Genomic DNA, 15,720 nt, shown 5'->3' with positions numbered 1-15,720 from the left:
TTTTATAAAAGCACTAGTCCTGGCTGGGCGTGGTGGCTCATGCGTGTCATCCCAGCACTTTGGGAGGCCGAGATGGCCAAATCACATGAGGTTGGGAGTTTGAAACCAGCCTGACCAACATGGAGAAACCACGTCTCTACTAAAACTACAAAATTAGCCGGGCACGATTGCACATGCCTGTAATCCCAGCTACTCGAGTGGCTGAGGCAGGAGAATCACTTGAACCTGGGAGGCAGAGGTTGTGGTGAACCTAGATCACGCTATTGCACTCTAGCCTGGGCAACAAGAGTGAAACTCTGTCTCAAAAGTAGATAAAGAAAGAAAAAATACAATTAAAAGCCCTAGTCCTATTCACAATTAGTCAACACCCATGACCAAATTCTCTAAAAGGCCCCATCAGCAGGAACATCCTATTAGAGGATAAGAAATCTGATAATGGCTTTTAGCCAAGGTGAACATTCGGGCCAGGGAACATACATCATATTTTTTGTTCTTATTGTGCAATTTGTTTTATACAATGTTTTCTCTGATCTCAGTTTATATATTTTCTCAGTACACATTCTGTTTTATATTTTATGCATAGTGAACTAGACAACTATGGGGAATGCACATATGTAAAATTGCTGTATTGCCTGGCTGTTACATAAGTGTAGTTGTGACATCATAATTGCACTTTTCTACACTATTAGTCAATTATTTATTTATTTATTTATTTATTTGAGATGGAGTCTTGCCCTGTCACCCAGGCTGGAATGCAGTGGCACAATCTTGGCTCACTGTAACCTTTGCCTCCTGTGTTCAAATGATTCTTTTGCTTCAGCCTCCAGAGTAGCTGAGATTACAGGCATCCGCCACCACACCCAGCTGTTTTTTTTGTATTCTTAGTAGAGATGGGTTTCCCCATGTTGGCCAGGCTGTTCTCAAACTCCCGACCTCGTTCTCCACATGCCTCGGCCTCCCAAAGTACTGGGATTACAGGTGTGAGCCACTGTGCCCAGCCATTAGTCAATTCTTATTTCTTAAAATGCTGTGTATTTTCTTGACCTCATACATCAGAAGGTAGTGATCTTAACATGTATTTCAGTTCTTATATTGTGTGCTAGTGGTTAAGTAGAAGTTGTAGCTTTTTTCTTAAGAGGGAATTGTTTAGAATTCTGCAGGCTGTATAAATGTACTTATTTGCTTGCTGGTTTTATCACGGGTTATAATATTTTATTAATTTTTATAATTTTACATATGGCTTTTCAGTATGTGGTATGCAATATAACTGACATACTCCACTCGTTAATGTCACAAAGTGCCACCAGGTACAGTGGCTCACACCTGTAATCCCAGAACTTTGGGAGGCTGAGGCGGGAGGATTACTTGAGGTCAGGAGTTTGAGACCAGCCTGGTCAACCTGGTGAAACCCCATCTCTGTAGGGACCAGCCCGACAGGTTTGGTGGGTTTTGCTCTCTGTGTGTGGAGACAAGAGACTGTAGAAATAAAGACACAAGACAGAGATAAAAAGACAGCTGGGCCCAGGGGACCACTACCACCAAGACGCAGACATGGGTAGTGGCCCTGAATGCCAGGCTGCGCTGATATTTATTGGATATGAGACAAAGGGGCAGGGTAAGGAGTGTGTGCCTTCTCCAATGATAGGTAAGGTCACGTGGGTCACCTGTCCACTAGACAGGGGCCCCTTCCCTTCCTGGCAGCTGAGGCAGAGAGAGAGATAGCTTATGCCATTATTTCTGCATATCAGACACTTTTAGTGCTTTCACTAATTTTGCTACTGTTATCTAAAAGGCAGAGCCAGGTGTACAGGATGGAACATGAAAGCGGACTAGGAGCGTGACCACTGAAGCACAGCATCACAGGGAGACATTTAGGCCTCTGGATAACTGCAGGTGGGCCTGACTAATGTCAGGCCCTCCACAAGAGGTGGTGGAGGAGAGTCTTCTCTATACTCCCCCGGGGAAAGGGAGACTCCCTTTCCCAGTCTGCTAAGTAGGGGGTGTTTTTCCTTGGCACTGATGCTACAGCTAGACCACGGTCCGCTTGGCAACAGACATCTTCCCAGACGCTGGCGTCACCACTAGATCAAGGAGCCCTCTGGTGGCCCTGTCTGGGCATAACAGAAGGCTCGCACTCTTGTCTTCTGGTCACTTCTCACTATGTCCCCTCAGCTCCTATCTCTGTATGGCCTGGCTTTTCCTAGGTTATGATTCTAGAGTGAGGATTATTATAATATTGGAATAAAGAGTAATTGCTACAAACTAATGATTAATGATATTCATATGTAATCATGTCTATGATCTAGATCTAGTATAACTCTTTTTATTTTATATATTTTATTATACTGGAAGAGCTCGTGCCCTTGAACTCTTGCCTCGGCACCTAGGTGGCTTGCTGCCCACACTTTTCTACTAAAAACACAAAAATTACCCAGGCATAGTCGTGCATGCCTGTAACCCCAAGTACTAAGGAGGCTGAGGCAGGAGAGTCACTTCAACCCAGGAGGCAGAGGTTGCAGTGAGCTGAGATGGCACCATGGCACTCCAAGCTGGAGTGCAAGACTCCGTCTCAAAAAAATAAAAATACAAAAATTTTTTGAAAAGTCATTAAGTGCCTGTTCTGTGTGGATATAGGCAATTTTATGACATTTATTCAAAAAAATATTGTATTAACATTTTTTTGCTTTTTTTTTTTTTTTTTTGAGGTGGAGTCTCACTTTGTCCCCGAGGCTGGAGTGCACTGGTGCAATCTTGCCTCACCACAACCTCTGCCTCCCAGGTTCAGGTGATTCTTGTGCCTCAGCCTCCCAAGTAGCTGTGACTACAGGCATGGGCCACCACACCTGGTTAATTTTTGTAATCTTCTCTTCTCAGTGCTATAATTGTTTGACAATACAGAATTTCCATTGATTTTGGTTATCCTTACATGAGCTTGTGGATTATTTACCAATATAGTACATTGTGTGTGTTGTTTTTTTTTTTAGCATTTGTACACAGTAAATATGGTTTAAATATAAATAATATATATTTTTCTCTTCATTGATGTGACAGTGATATGTTTTTTGCAAATTGTGATACACTTTAGGGTCATAGTGGAAAAATACTCCTTACTTTAGGCTTACACAAGTTTGTGCCCTGCCAGTGTTTTGTGATGATATAGGAAATAGACTTTCATAGAATTGCTTTGAAGGACATGTAATTGCCCCTTGTTTATTAAAGAATCTTACTCCTTTTGTGTTCCTAAACTTGGAAGATGATGTTTGGGAAGCTCAAAATAAGTATTGTTTTTTGTGTCATATTTACACACTTCAGTATGATTTACCATCTGTACTTAATTGGAAACCTATTGGTGTTTATATTTTGTAGATGTCTCTTCCAAATGCATGCTGAAGGAGGTCTTATCAACAGGGCAAGACAATACAGAAGTGTTCCACTCAGGGACACTGCAAAGACATCAAGGTTATTACATTGGAGATTTTTGCTTCCAGGAAATTGAGAAAGAAATTCATGACATTGACTTTCAGTGTCAAGAAGATGAAAGAAATGGCCATGAAGCACCCATAACAAAAATAAAAAAGTTGACTGGCAGTACAGACCGATATGATCAAAGGCTTGCTGGAAACAAACCTATTAAAGATAAGCTTGGATCGAGCTTTTATTCACATCTGCCTGAACTCCACATATTTCAAATCAAAAGTAAAATTGGTAATCAACTTGAGAAGTCTACCAATGATGCTCCCTTGGTTTCAACATCCCAAAGAATTTCTTGTAGGCACCAAATCCATATTTCTAATAACTATGGGAATAATTCCCTGAATTCTTCATTGCTCACACAAAAACAGGAAGTACACATGAGAGAAAAATCTTTCCAATGTAATGAGAGTGGCAAAGCCTTTAATTGTGGCTCACTCTTAAGGAAACACCAGATACCCCATTTAGGAGAGAAACAATATAAATGTGATGTATGTGGCAAGCTCTTTAATCACAAGCAATACCTTGCATGCCATCATAGGTGTCACACTGGAGAGAAACCTTACAAGTGTAAGGAGCGTGGCAAGTCCTTCAGTCAGGAGTCATCCCTTACATGCCATCGTAGACTTCATACTGGAGTAAAATCTCACAAGTGTAATGAGTGTGGCAAGATCTTTGGTCAAAATTCAGCCCTTGTAATTCATAAGGCAATTCATACTGGAGAAAAACCTTACAAGTGTAATGAATGTGACAAGGCTTTTAATCAACAATCAAACCTTGCACGTCATCGTAGAATTCATACTGGAGAGAAACCTTACAAATGTGAAGAATGTGACAAAGTTTTCAGTCGGAAATCAACCCTTGAGACACATAAGAGAATTCATACTGGAGAGAAACCATACAAATGTAAGGTTTGTGACATAGCTTTCACGTGGAATTCTCAGCTGGCAAGACATACAAGAATTCACACTGGAGAGAAAACTTACAAGTGTAATGAGTGTGGCAAGACTTTCAGTCACGAGTCATCCCTTGTATGCCATCATAGACTTCATGGTGGAGAGAAATCTTACAAATGTAAGGTTTGTGACAAGGCTTTCGCATGGAATTCACACCTGGTAAGACATACTAGAATTCATAGTGGAGGAAAACCTTACAAGTGTAATGAATATGGGAAGACCTTTGGTCAAAATTCAGATCTTTTAATTCATAAGTCAATTCATACTGGAGAGCAACCTTACAAATATGAAGAATGTGAAAGGGTTTTCAGTCATGAATCAACCCTTGAGACACATAAGATAGTTCATACTGGAGAGAAACCATACAAATGTAAGGTTTGTGACAAGGCTTTTGCTTGTCATTCGTATCTGGCAAAACATACTAGAATTCATAGTGGAGAGAAACCTTACAAGTGTAATGAGTGCAGCAAGACCTTCCGTCTGAGGTCATACCTTGTATGCCATCGTAGACTTCATAGTGGTGAGAAACCTTACAAATGTAATGAGTGCAGCAAGACCTTCAGTCAGAGGTCATACCTTCATTGCCATCGTAGACTTCATAGTGGTGAGAAACCTTACAAGTGTAATGAGTGTGGCAAGACCTTCAGTCACAAGCCATCCCTTGTATACCATCGTAGACTTCATACTGGAGAGAAATCTTACAAATGTACGGTTTGTGACAAGGCTTTCGTACGTAATTCATACCTGGCAAGACATACCAGAATTCACACTGCGGAGAAACCTTACAAGTGTAATGAATGTGGGAAGACTTTTAATCAACAATCACAATTTTCACTTCATCATAGAGTTCATGCTGGAGAGAAACTTTACAAATGTGAAGCATGTGACAAAGTTTTCAGTCGTGAATCACACCTTAAAAGACATAAGAGAATTCATCCTGGAGACAACGCATACAAATGTAAGGTTTGTGACAAGACTTTTGGGAGTGATTCACACCTGAGACAACATACTGGAATTCACACTGGAGGGAAACCTTACAAGTGTAATGAGTGTGGCAAAGCCTTTAGCAAGCAGTCAACACTTATTCACCATCAGGCAGTTCATGGTGTAGGGAAACTTGACTAATGTAATGATTGTCACAAAGTCTTCAGTAACGCTACAACCATTGCAAATCATTGGAGAATCTATAATGAATAGAGATCTAACAAGTGTAATAAATGTGGCAAATTTTTGAGACATCATTCACACATTGCAGTTCATTGACACACTCATACTGGAGAGAAACCTTACAAATGTCATGATTGAGGCAAGGTCTTCGGTCAAGCTTCATCCTATGCAAAACATAGGAGAATTCATACAGAAGAGAAACCTCACAAGTGTGATGATTGTGGCAAAGCCTTTACTTCACGTTCACACCTCATTAGACATCAGAGAATCCCTACTGGACAGAAATCTTACAAATGTCATCAGTGTGGCAAGGTCTTCAGTCCGAGTTCACTCTTTGCGGAACATCAGAAAATTCATTTTTGAGATAACTGTTCCCAATGCAATGAGTAAGGCAAACCATCAGAAAATTCATTTTTGAGATAATTGTTCCCAATGCAATGAGTATGGCAAACCATCAGAAAATTCATTTTTGAGATAATTGTTCCCAATGCAATGAGTATGGCAAACCATCAAGCGTTAATTGACATTAGAGTCAATTCAGCACTGACTTGAGTTTGTGTTGACTTAACATTGAGTTCAAGCCTTAACTGACATTCAAGTGTTTTTGTTAAGAGGATTGGGCCAGGTGCAGTGGCTCACACCTGAAATCCCAGCACGTTGGAAGGCCAAGGCACATAGGTCACTTGAGGTCAGAAGTTTGAAACCAGCATGGCCAACAGATGTCAGCCACTTTTCCCAGCCTGTTTTTTGTTTCTTATTTTCTATTTTTCTTTTTTGAGATAGTGCTTTTTAAAGAGATAGTACTTTTTTGAAATAGTACTTTATAAAAGGGAGATCAGGCCAGGCACGGAGGCTCATGTCTGTAATCCCAGCACTTTGAGAGGCTGAGACAGGCCCATGACAAGGTCGGGAGATCGAGACCGTCCTGGCTAACACGGTGAAACCCTGTCTCTACTAAAAATACAAAATATTAGCCGGGCGTGGTGGCAGGTGCTTGTAGTCCTAGCTGCTCAGGAGGCTGAGGCAGGAGAATGGTGTGAACCCTGGAGGTGGAGCTTGCAGGGAGCCCAGATCGCACCACTGCATTCCAACCTGGGTGACAGTGAGAGTCTATCTCAAAAAAAAAAAAAAGGATATCAAAGCTGGATGGTGGCTCATCCCTGCAATCACAACACCTTGGTAGACTGACGTCAGTGGATCACCTAAGGTCAGCAGTTCAAGAGCACCCTGGCTAACATGTTGAAACCCCATCTCTACTAAAAATAAAAGTTAGCCAGGGGTGGGGGTGTGCACCTTTAGTTCCAGCTGCTTGAGAGGTTGAGGCACAAGAGTCGCTTAAACCTGGGAGGTAGAGGTTGCAGTGAGGCAAAATCGTGCCACTGCCCTGCAGCCTGGGCAGCAGAGTCAGTCTCCATCTCAAAAAAACCAGCAAACAAAAAATAAAAAAAAAGACATCAAAAATGCTTTTGTTCTCATTGTTTAATAGGCTTCCTTTTTTTTCTTTCTGATTCCTCTTCATTTCTCTCTCTATTCTTTTTTTTTTTTTTTGCAGTTTGAGTTTGAGATAAATCTTAGTTTTAAAAATTTTATTTCTTTCATAGTATATAATCACATCTGAAAGATGCCTTTGCAGCATCGTATAATCAGCTCACATCATTCATTTCTGTACTTGTATATTTTCCAGTTATTTTCCAGTTGACCCCAGAATTCGCTAGATAAAAAAAAAAAAATTTCAAAATAGTTGCTGTTTGAAATTAGTTGCATCCAGTTCAGATCGAGGTCTGCATGCTTTCTAGTCTTTGTTGTTTATTGGAAGCCTTTCGTACCTAATACTTAAGTTTGATTGTTTCAGTGTGTACTTGGTATAGATGTCAGTGACCTTTTAACTAAATATCAAAATGTAGTTTAACCAGTTAGTCTGTTTTTCAGTTTTCTTTCCTTATGTCATTTGTTGAAATCTTGAGCTGGGGGCTATTTATTGCGTGTTTCCCTCAAGGGCCTCTGGTCCATTCTAGAAAAATGTTGAAACATGGGCTGGATTGGCATAGAACTCTCCTCCAAAAGCAGCCATGTATTCCTTTTTTTTTTTTTTTTCCCCTGAAATGGAGTCTCGCTCTGTTGCCTTGGATGGAGTGCAGTGGTGCGATCTCAGCTTGCTGCAACCTCTGCCTCCCGGGATCAAGTGATTCTCCTGCCTCAGTCTCCTGAGTAGCTAGAATTACAGGCACCCACCAGCATGCCTGGCTAATTGTTGTATTTTTAGTAGAGACAGGGTTTCACCATGTTTGTCAGGCTGGTCTCTAACTCTTGACCTTGTGATCCGCCTGACTCGGCCTTGCAATGTGCTGTGATTACAGACATGAGCCACGGCGCCTGGCCTCTTTTTTTTTTCTTTTTCTTTTTTTTTTGAGACGGAGTTTCACTCTTGTTGCTCAGGCTGAACTACAATGGTGCGATCTCGTGTCACTACAGCATTGGCCTCCCAGGTTCAAGCCATTCTCCTGCCTCAGCCTACCAAGTAGTTGGGATTACAGGTGCCCTCCTCCACTCCCGGCTAATTTTTTGCGTTGTTAGTAGAGACAGGGTTTCAACATGTTGACCAGGCTGGTCTCGACTTCTGACTTCAGGTGATCTGCCCACCTCGACCTCCCAAAGTGCTAGGATTACAGGTGTGAGCCACCGTGCCTGATCACTCATGTATTGATTGAAACTGTTTGCTTATGTCTTAGTTCTACAGCTGACCTTCTTTCCCTGTTTTCAAGGTCAATAGCTGTGTATTCACACTTCTGCATTTTATAAATGTTCCTGTGATTTTCCTGTAAGGAAGAATTAACTGTCAGGAATCAATGGCATCAGAAACTTGCAAAAGAAGTTCCTTTAGCCCAGGTTTGTGAAAGAGGCTTCTCTAATTTTCCAGGACGAGGATGATAAGACCAACCCTTCCTATTAGCCCTTCCAGGCCCCCATGTAAGAGTTCAGGCACACCTTCTCACTCCTCTCAGACCTTCTCAGGGTAACTTGGTGAAAATATCTTCTGATCTGAGCCCCAGTGAGCCTCCCTGCAACTTGGCGATAGGGGTAGACCAGAAAAGCTCAACCCGAGTGACCCTGGCCTCTGAAATGATTTGCTAAATGGAGTGCGTGTTTGGGTGTGGCTTTTTTTTTTTTTTTTTTTTTTGAGGAGAGGAGTGCCCAGCTGTGATTAGAATTTTCAATGGGATGCAGTGCCCTAAAAATGAAAAACAAAAGCAGAAGAATGGAAGAAACAGAGGTGTAGACTCAGACGCGGAGACCATCTTCAGGTCCTTTCTCTGTATTAGGATATCACAGCTAAATCTAAAGCAGATCATGTCAGTGCCTGGCAGGGAACCCTCCACCGGCTTCCCATGTTCCCCAGGACAAAAGCCCCACTCCTCACTGTGGCTCCACAGCCCTGTGTCCAGGGCCCCTGCCAGTGTCCAGCCTCCTCCTGGGAGCTTGCCCTCATCTCCTGACTCCCTCTGCGCCAGTCACATTTGCTTTCCTCTTTTCCCAAACATCAAAACTCTTCCTGTCATTGTCCCTGCTCTTACTCTGTGTACCCTGTCCATTTCTCCTCCTTCAGATCTAGGCTCAGAGCTGTCTCCCTTGCCCTCTCACCCCCGTCTGAAGTTCCCTCTGCCCGACAGTCTGTATCATGTTACTCAGGTTTTATTATCTCTGCATCAATCACATCAGAAATGCGGTTTTTTGTTTTTTGTTTTTTTTTTTTGAGACAGAGTCACTCTATCATCCAGGCTGTGAGTGCAGTCTCGTGATCTTGGGTCACTGCAACCTCTGTCTCCTAGGTTCAAGCAATTCTTGTGCCTCAGCCTCCCAAGTAGCTGAGATTACAGGTGTCTGCCACCACACCTAGCTAATTTTTGTATTTTTACTTTTATTTTCTTTTATTTTTGAGTCTTAGTCTGTCACCAAGACTGGACTGTAGTGGCACAATCTTGGCTCACTGCAACCTCCACCTCCCAGGTTCAAGCGATTCTCCCACATCTGTCTCCCAAGTAGCGAGGATTACAGATGCTTACCAAGCCCGGCTACTTTTCGTGTATTTAGTAGAGGTAGGGTTTCACCATGTTGGCCAGGCTGGTCTCGATCTCCTGACCTCAAGTAATCAGCACACCTTGGCCTTCCAGAGTGCTAGTATTACAGGATGACCCATCACGCCCGGCCATTTTTATATTTTTAATAGAGACAGGATTTCACCATGTTGGCCAGGCTGGTCTCAAACTCCTCAGGTCAAGCGATCCTCCCACCTCAGCCTTCTAAGTAGCTGGGACCACAGACACACAGACCTGCACCACCATACCTGGCTAAGTTTTGTATTTTTGGTAGAGATGGGGTTTCACCATGTTGCCCAGGCTGGTCTCAAACTCCTGAGCTCAAGCGATCTACCCACCACAGCCTCCTAGGGTGCTGGGATGACAGGCATGAGCCACCACACGCAGCCTCTGCATGGGGTTTGGTCAGGGCTGGGTCTGTGCCCTGAAGGGGAGCTTATTCCAGCCCAGCTTTCCACTGCTGCAGCGTGTGTGTGGACTCCTCCAGAAGGGGAGTGGGAGTTTTCCTGTAAGAGTTTATTGTCCCTGGTGTGGAGGGCCGCAGGCAGTCCATATTTCCTCAGGGTGAGGTCTCCTTTGTGTCAGGGCTCTGAGCCCAAGCTAAGCCATCATATCCTCTGTGACCTGCACGTATATATCCAGATGGCCTGAAGCAACTGAAGATCCACAAAAGAAGTGAAAATGGCCTTAACTGATGACATTCCACCATTGTGATTTGTTTCCGCCCCACCCTGACTGATCAATGTACTTAGTAATCTCCCCCACTCTTAAAAAGTTCTTTGTAATCTCCCCCACCCTTAAGAAGGTTCTTTGTAATTCTCTCCACCCTTGAGAATGGACTTTGTGAGATCCACCCCTGCCCCCAAAACATTGCTCCTAACTCCACCGCCTATCCCAAAACCTATAAGAACTAATGATAATCCTATCCACCCTTTGCTGACTCTCTTTTTGGACTCAGCCCAGCTGCACCCAGGTGAAATAAACAGCCTCATTGTTCACACAAAGCTTGTTTGGTGGTCTCTTCACATGGATGTGGTTGACACTTTGTATGTGTGGTTGTGTTACAGGGAGGGAGTGTATTGATTCTGAGCAATAAATAACATATTTTTAACATTCAGGGTTGACCTCTAAAGATTCTTGGTACATGAGGAAGAAACCCGGAAGAGGAAGAGGAAAGCAAAGGAGTCAGGGATGGCTCTTCCTCAGGTGAGATGATATTCTTGGTGGATTGTTCTGTGTCCTTCCTTTCAGAGACGCTGGGCCTTAGAGTTGGGGATCTTCTCTGAGTCTGAAGCTTCCTGCCTGACAAGTTTGCTCGCATTCACCCATGCCTTCCCTCAGTCTCTCTTATCTCGCCTAGATTTTATCTTTCATGATCCAGTGACATGAACTTGGGAAGAGGCTGCACTGGGCATGGTCCTGGGAAGGGCTCACACCCAGACATGGATGGAGACAGGGTGAGGGTCCCATGGTGTCAGTGCTGTCGGGCAGCAGGGATTGTTCAGGGGCCACATGTGGATGCACTGTCAGCTCTCTGTGGACCAGGATTAGAGCAGCTGCCAATGGAAGTCACGTATTAATGTGCACAAAGTACGTGTAAATTCTAGAAAAGGAAACCAATAAAATGTTTTCTCCCTGATTTTTACTACATTTTTAGGTAATTGAGTGAATTACTGTGTTTCTGACTCCAAAAATCTTACTAATTAGAATGGAAAGTTCATACACAGACATGAATGACATAAGGTGTGTTATTCCATCATTACTTTAAGAATAGGAAATCAACCTAAATAATAGCAGGAGATTCATTAAACCATTCTTAGCACATTAAGCTCATGGATATTGTTGTGTTACTGTGGAGAGGCTTGTGAAACAGATGTTTTCAGTAAAAATGGTTACAATTTATTTTTTGAGATGGAGTCAGCCTCTGTCACTCAGGCTGGAGTGCAGTGGCATGATCTCAGTTTACTGCAATCTCCACTTCCCAGGTTCAAGTGATTCTCCTGCCTCAGCCTCCCAAGTAGCTGGGGTTACAGGTATGTGCCACCACGCCTGGCTAATTTTTTTGTGTTTTTAGTAGAGATGGGGTTTCACCATGTTGGCCAGGGTGGCCTTAAACTCCTGACCTCAGGTTATCCACCCACCTCAGCCTCCCAGAGTGCTGGGATTACAGGTACAAGCCACCGTGCTCAGCTCCACCAATTATTATTAAATATATATTTTGATATTTAAACATCACATGATGGATATATTTGTTTTCTAGTAAAACTCCGAGCAAAGCTGCAGCTTAGACCCTTTGCCGTTAAGTATCTCCTTTCCCTGTCACATCCTCCACCCTCCTTCCAAACTCACTGGGGAGCCGCTACTGTCAGTTCTGTGTTAGGTGTCAGAGCAAGTCTCATACGCGTGTATTTCTGCATCATTATGAGACTTTAAAAATAATTCTATAGTAAATTAAATAAAATGTTTTATAGTTATGTTTTTACTTTCGGATTGGGGCTACACGTGAAGGTTTGTTACATAGGTAAACTCATGACATTGAGGTTTGTTGTACAGATTATTCTATCACTCCGGTATCAAGCCCAGTACCCAATAATTTTTTTTCTTTTTTCTTTTTTTGACACTGTTTTGCACTTGTTTATTCAGGCTCAAGTATGATAGCATGATCTCAGCTCACTGCAACCTCAGCCTCCTGGGTTCAAGCAACTCTCCTGCCTCAGCCTCCCGAGTAGCTGGGATTACAAACACATGCCACCACTACGCCTGGCTAATTTTTGTATTTTTAGTAGAGACAGGGTTTCACTATGTTGGCCAGGCTGATGTTGAACTCCTGACATTGAGATGATCGAACCCTCTCGGCCTCTCAAAGTGCTGGGATTACAGGTGTAAGCCACTGTGCCCACCCCGCAGTAGCTAATTTTTTCAGTCTTCTCCTTCCTCCCATTCTCTATCCTCAAGTAGACCCCAGTGTCTGTTGTTTTCTTCTTTGTGTTTTAGTAAATATTTTACTTTGAGATTTGATCCTGCTAGTTGTGAGAATTTACATGTTGTCAAGTTAGTAAACATGGCTAGCTTGCTCTTTGACGTCTGCATTGGAAATTGGCTGAATGACAACATGTGGGTCCTTTGAGATGTTTCCCTGTATAAGGAGTGCCATAGTGGCTGCCTCTGCACATGCCTGCATTCCTACAGATATCTGAATATTCCTCCAGGTCAGGCAGTTGAAAGGGTGATTGCTTCTTCTAGCATGGGGCATTTCCTGTTTTCTTAGATCTGACAAGATTCCCCCGTGCCCCAATTGCCAAAGTGTCCTTTTCCAGCAAGATGAGATTCCTCTTCAGTTAAACAAAACTTGCTACTTTTTATATTTTAAAAATCTTTATATATATATATACACATACACATGCACATACATATACATACATATTTACACACACATATGTATATATTTTGAAAATCTGCTGGGAGTGGTGACTCATGCCTGTAATCCTAGCACTTTGGGAGGCCGAGGTGGGTGGATCACCTGAGGTCAGGAATTCACGACAAGCCTGGCCAACATGGTGAAACCCCATCTTTACTAAAAATACAAAAGTTAGCCGGGCATGGTGGCGGGCACCGGTAATCCCAGCTACTCTGTGGCTGAGGCAGGAGAACGGCTTGAACCCAGGAGGCAGAGGTTGCAGTGAGCCAAGATTGCATTACTGCACTGCAGCCTGGGCAACAGAACGAGACCCTGTCTAAAAAAAAAAAAAGAAAGGAAGAAAAGAAAATCTGGGGAAAATGACAACTTTTTCTGTTAACATCTAGTTCCTTGTGAGTCTGTGTAGGTTTTATTCTTTTGCGGACCTATATAAACAAAATGGATTTTCGTACTTTGAGTTATTCTATTTTCATATATTTGACTTTATTTTGAGAGAAGGTCTCGCTCTGTCACTTAGGCTGGAGCGCAGTGGCATGATTTTAGCTCACTGTGACCTCCTTCAGGCTCAAGCCATCCCCCAACCTCAGCCTCCCAAGTAGCTGGCACCACAAGTGACTTCCACCATGGCTGGTTAATTTTTTTTTTTTTTTTTGAGATGGAGTCTTGCTCTGTAGCCAGGCTGGAGTGCAGTGGCATGATCTCGACTCACTGCAACCTCTGCCTCCCGGGTTCAAGTGATTCTCCTACCTCAGGCTCCTGAGTATGTGGGACTACAGGTGAGTGCCACCAAGCCTGGATAATTTTTTGGTATTTTCAGTAGAGACGGAATTTCACCTTGTTAGCCAGGACAGTCTGGATTTCCTAACCTCGTGATCCACCCGCCTCGACCTTTCAAAGTGCTGGGATTCCAGGCTGGTCTTGAACTCCTGTCCTCAGGTGATCCGCCGGCTTCAGCTTCATAGGGGGCTGAGATTACAGGCACGAGCCACCGTGCCCAGCCCCACCAATTATTATTAAATATATATTGTGATATTTAAACATCACATGATGTATGTATTTGTTTTTTTGTTTTTTTGGGGTTTTTTTTGTGATGGAGTCTTGCTGTCGCCCAGGCTGGAGTGCAGTGGCGTGATCTCGGCTCACTGCAGGCTCCACCCCCCGGGGTTCACGACATTCTCCTGCCTCAGCCTTCCGCACAGCTGGGACTACAGGTGACCGCCACCTCACTCGGCTAATTTTTTGTATTTTTTAGTAGAGACGGGGTTTCACCGTGTTAGCCAGAATGGTCTCAATCTCCTGACCTCGTGATCCACCCGCCTCAGCCTCCTAAAGTGCTGGGATTACAGGTGTGAGCCACCGCGCCCGGTGTATGTATTTGTTTTGTGGTAACCCTCCAAGAAAAGCCACAGCTTAGGCCCTTGACCACAGGGCATATCCTTTCCATGTCACATCCTCCACCCTCCTTCTAGCCTCACTGGGGAGCCGCTACTGTCAGTTCTGTGCCAGGGGTCAGAGCAAGTCTTGTACACATGTATTTCTGCATCGTTATGAGACTTTGGGAAATATTCTGCAGTAAATTTCACTCCCGTCTGTGAGAAGAGACCACCAAACAGGCTTTGTGTGATCAGAAAGGCTGTTTATTTTACCTTGGTACAGGCAGGCTGAGTCCAAAAAGAGAATCGGCAAAGAGCAATAGGGGTGGGGCTGTCTTATAGGATTTGGGTACATAAAGGAAAATTACTGTCAAAGGGGGTTGTTCTCTGGAGGGCAGAGGTGGGGGTCACAAGGTGCTCAGTGGGGGAGCTTTTGAGCCAGGATGAGCCAGGAGAAGGGATTTCACAAGACAGTGTCATTAGTTAAGGCAGGAACAGGCTATTTTCACTCCTTTTGTGACTCTTCAATTACTTCAGGCCATCTGGATGTGTATGTGCAGGTCACAGGGGATATGATGGCTTAACTTGGGCTCAGAGGCCTGACATTCCTGTCTTCTTATATTAAATAAAAAATAAAACAAGATAGTGTTGAAGTCTTGGGGCAGCGAAAATTTTTGGGGATGGTATGGAGAGAGAATGGGCGATGTTTCTCAGAGCTGCTTCATGGAATTAGGGGTGGCATGGGAACCTAGAGTGGGAGAGACTAAGCTGAAGGAAGATTTTGTGGTATGGGGTGATATTGTGGGGTTGCTAGAAGAAACATTTGTCATATAGAATTATTGGTGATGGCCTGGATATGGTTTTGTATGAATTGAAAAACTAAACAGAATAAGAGAAGGAGAAAAACAGGTATTAAAAGACTAAGAATTGGGAGGACCCAGGACATCCAATTAGAGAGTGCCTAAGGAGGTTCAGCATAGCCTTGCCGGCAAAGATTATTTATTTACTTTAAGAGTTAAGAGTGGTGGTTTGGGGATAGCACCAGGAGATACCAGCTGTGATGGCTTGGAGAAACAGTGTAAACTGGCAGTGTAAAGAAGAGCACGGCATTTATGAATAGTTGAGAAGGGTGAATAGGAGTATGACTAGACAGAAGATAGTAGGGATGACAAGCTTTTTGGGGCACATTCTGAGTTGCTCTGGTGTCTGGAATGATACTGGGGCCTAATAAAAAGGAGCAT

The 15,720-nt window shown here is 43.4% G+C and overlaps 1 protein-coding gene across 6 annotated transcripts in view; it reads left to right on the top strand.

Moving 5' to 3' along the window:
- Positions 1-15,720, top strand: part of ZNF600 (zinc finger protein 600) — a 169,195-nt gene that overhangs the window by 17,383 nt on the left and 136,092 nt on the right. For 3 of the 6 annotated variants that reach the window (XM_054541125.2, XM_063720260.1, XM_054541127.2), the window contains one exon: positions 3,367-10,692. In XM_054541125.2, the coding sequence (XP_054397100.2) occupies positions 3,367-5,552 (2,186 nt within the window). In that variant the 3' untranslated portion in view covers positions 5,553-10,692. Of the gene's footprint in view, positions 1-3,366; positions 10,693-10,806; positions 10,895-13,761; positions 13,883-15,720 lie in introns of those variants that run through there. The other 3 variants (XM_063720261.1, XM_054541126.2, XR_008516729.2) reach the window with 2 other exon arrangements.

This window comes from Pongo abelii, chromosome 20 (genome assembly GCF_028885655.2).
Source record: "Pongo abelii isolate AG06213 chromosome 20, NHGRI_mPonAbe1-v2.0_pri, whole genome shotgun sequence".
Classification (NCBI taxonomy): Eukaryota; Metazoa; Chordata; class Mammalia; order Primates; family Hominidae; genus Pongo; species Pongo abelii.
This window is presented reverse-complemented; position numbering and strand designations above follow the sequence as displayed.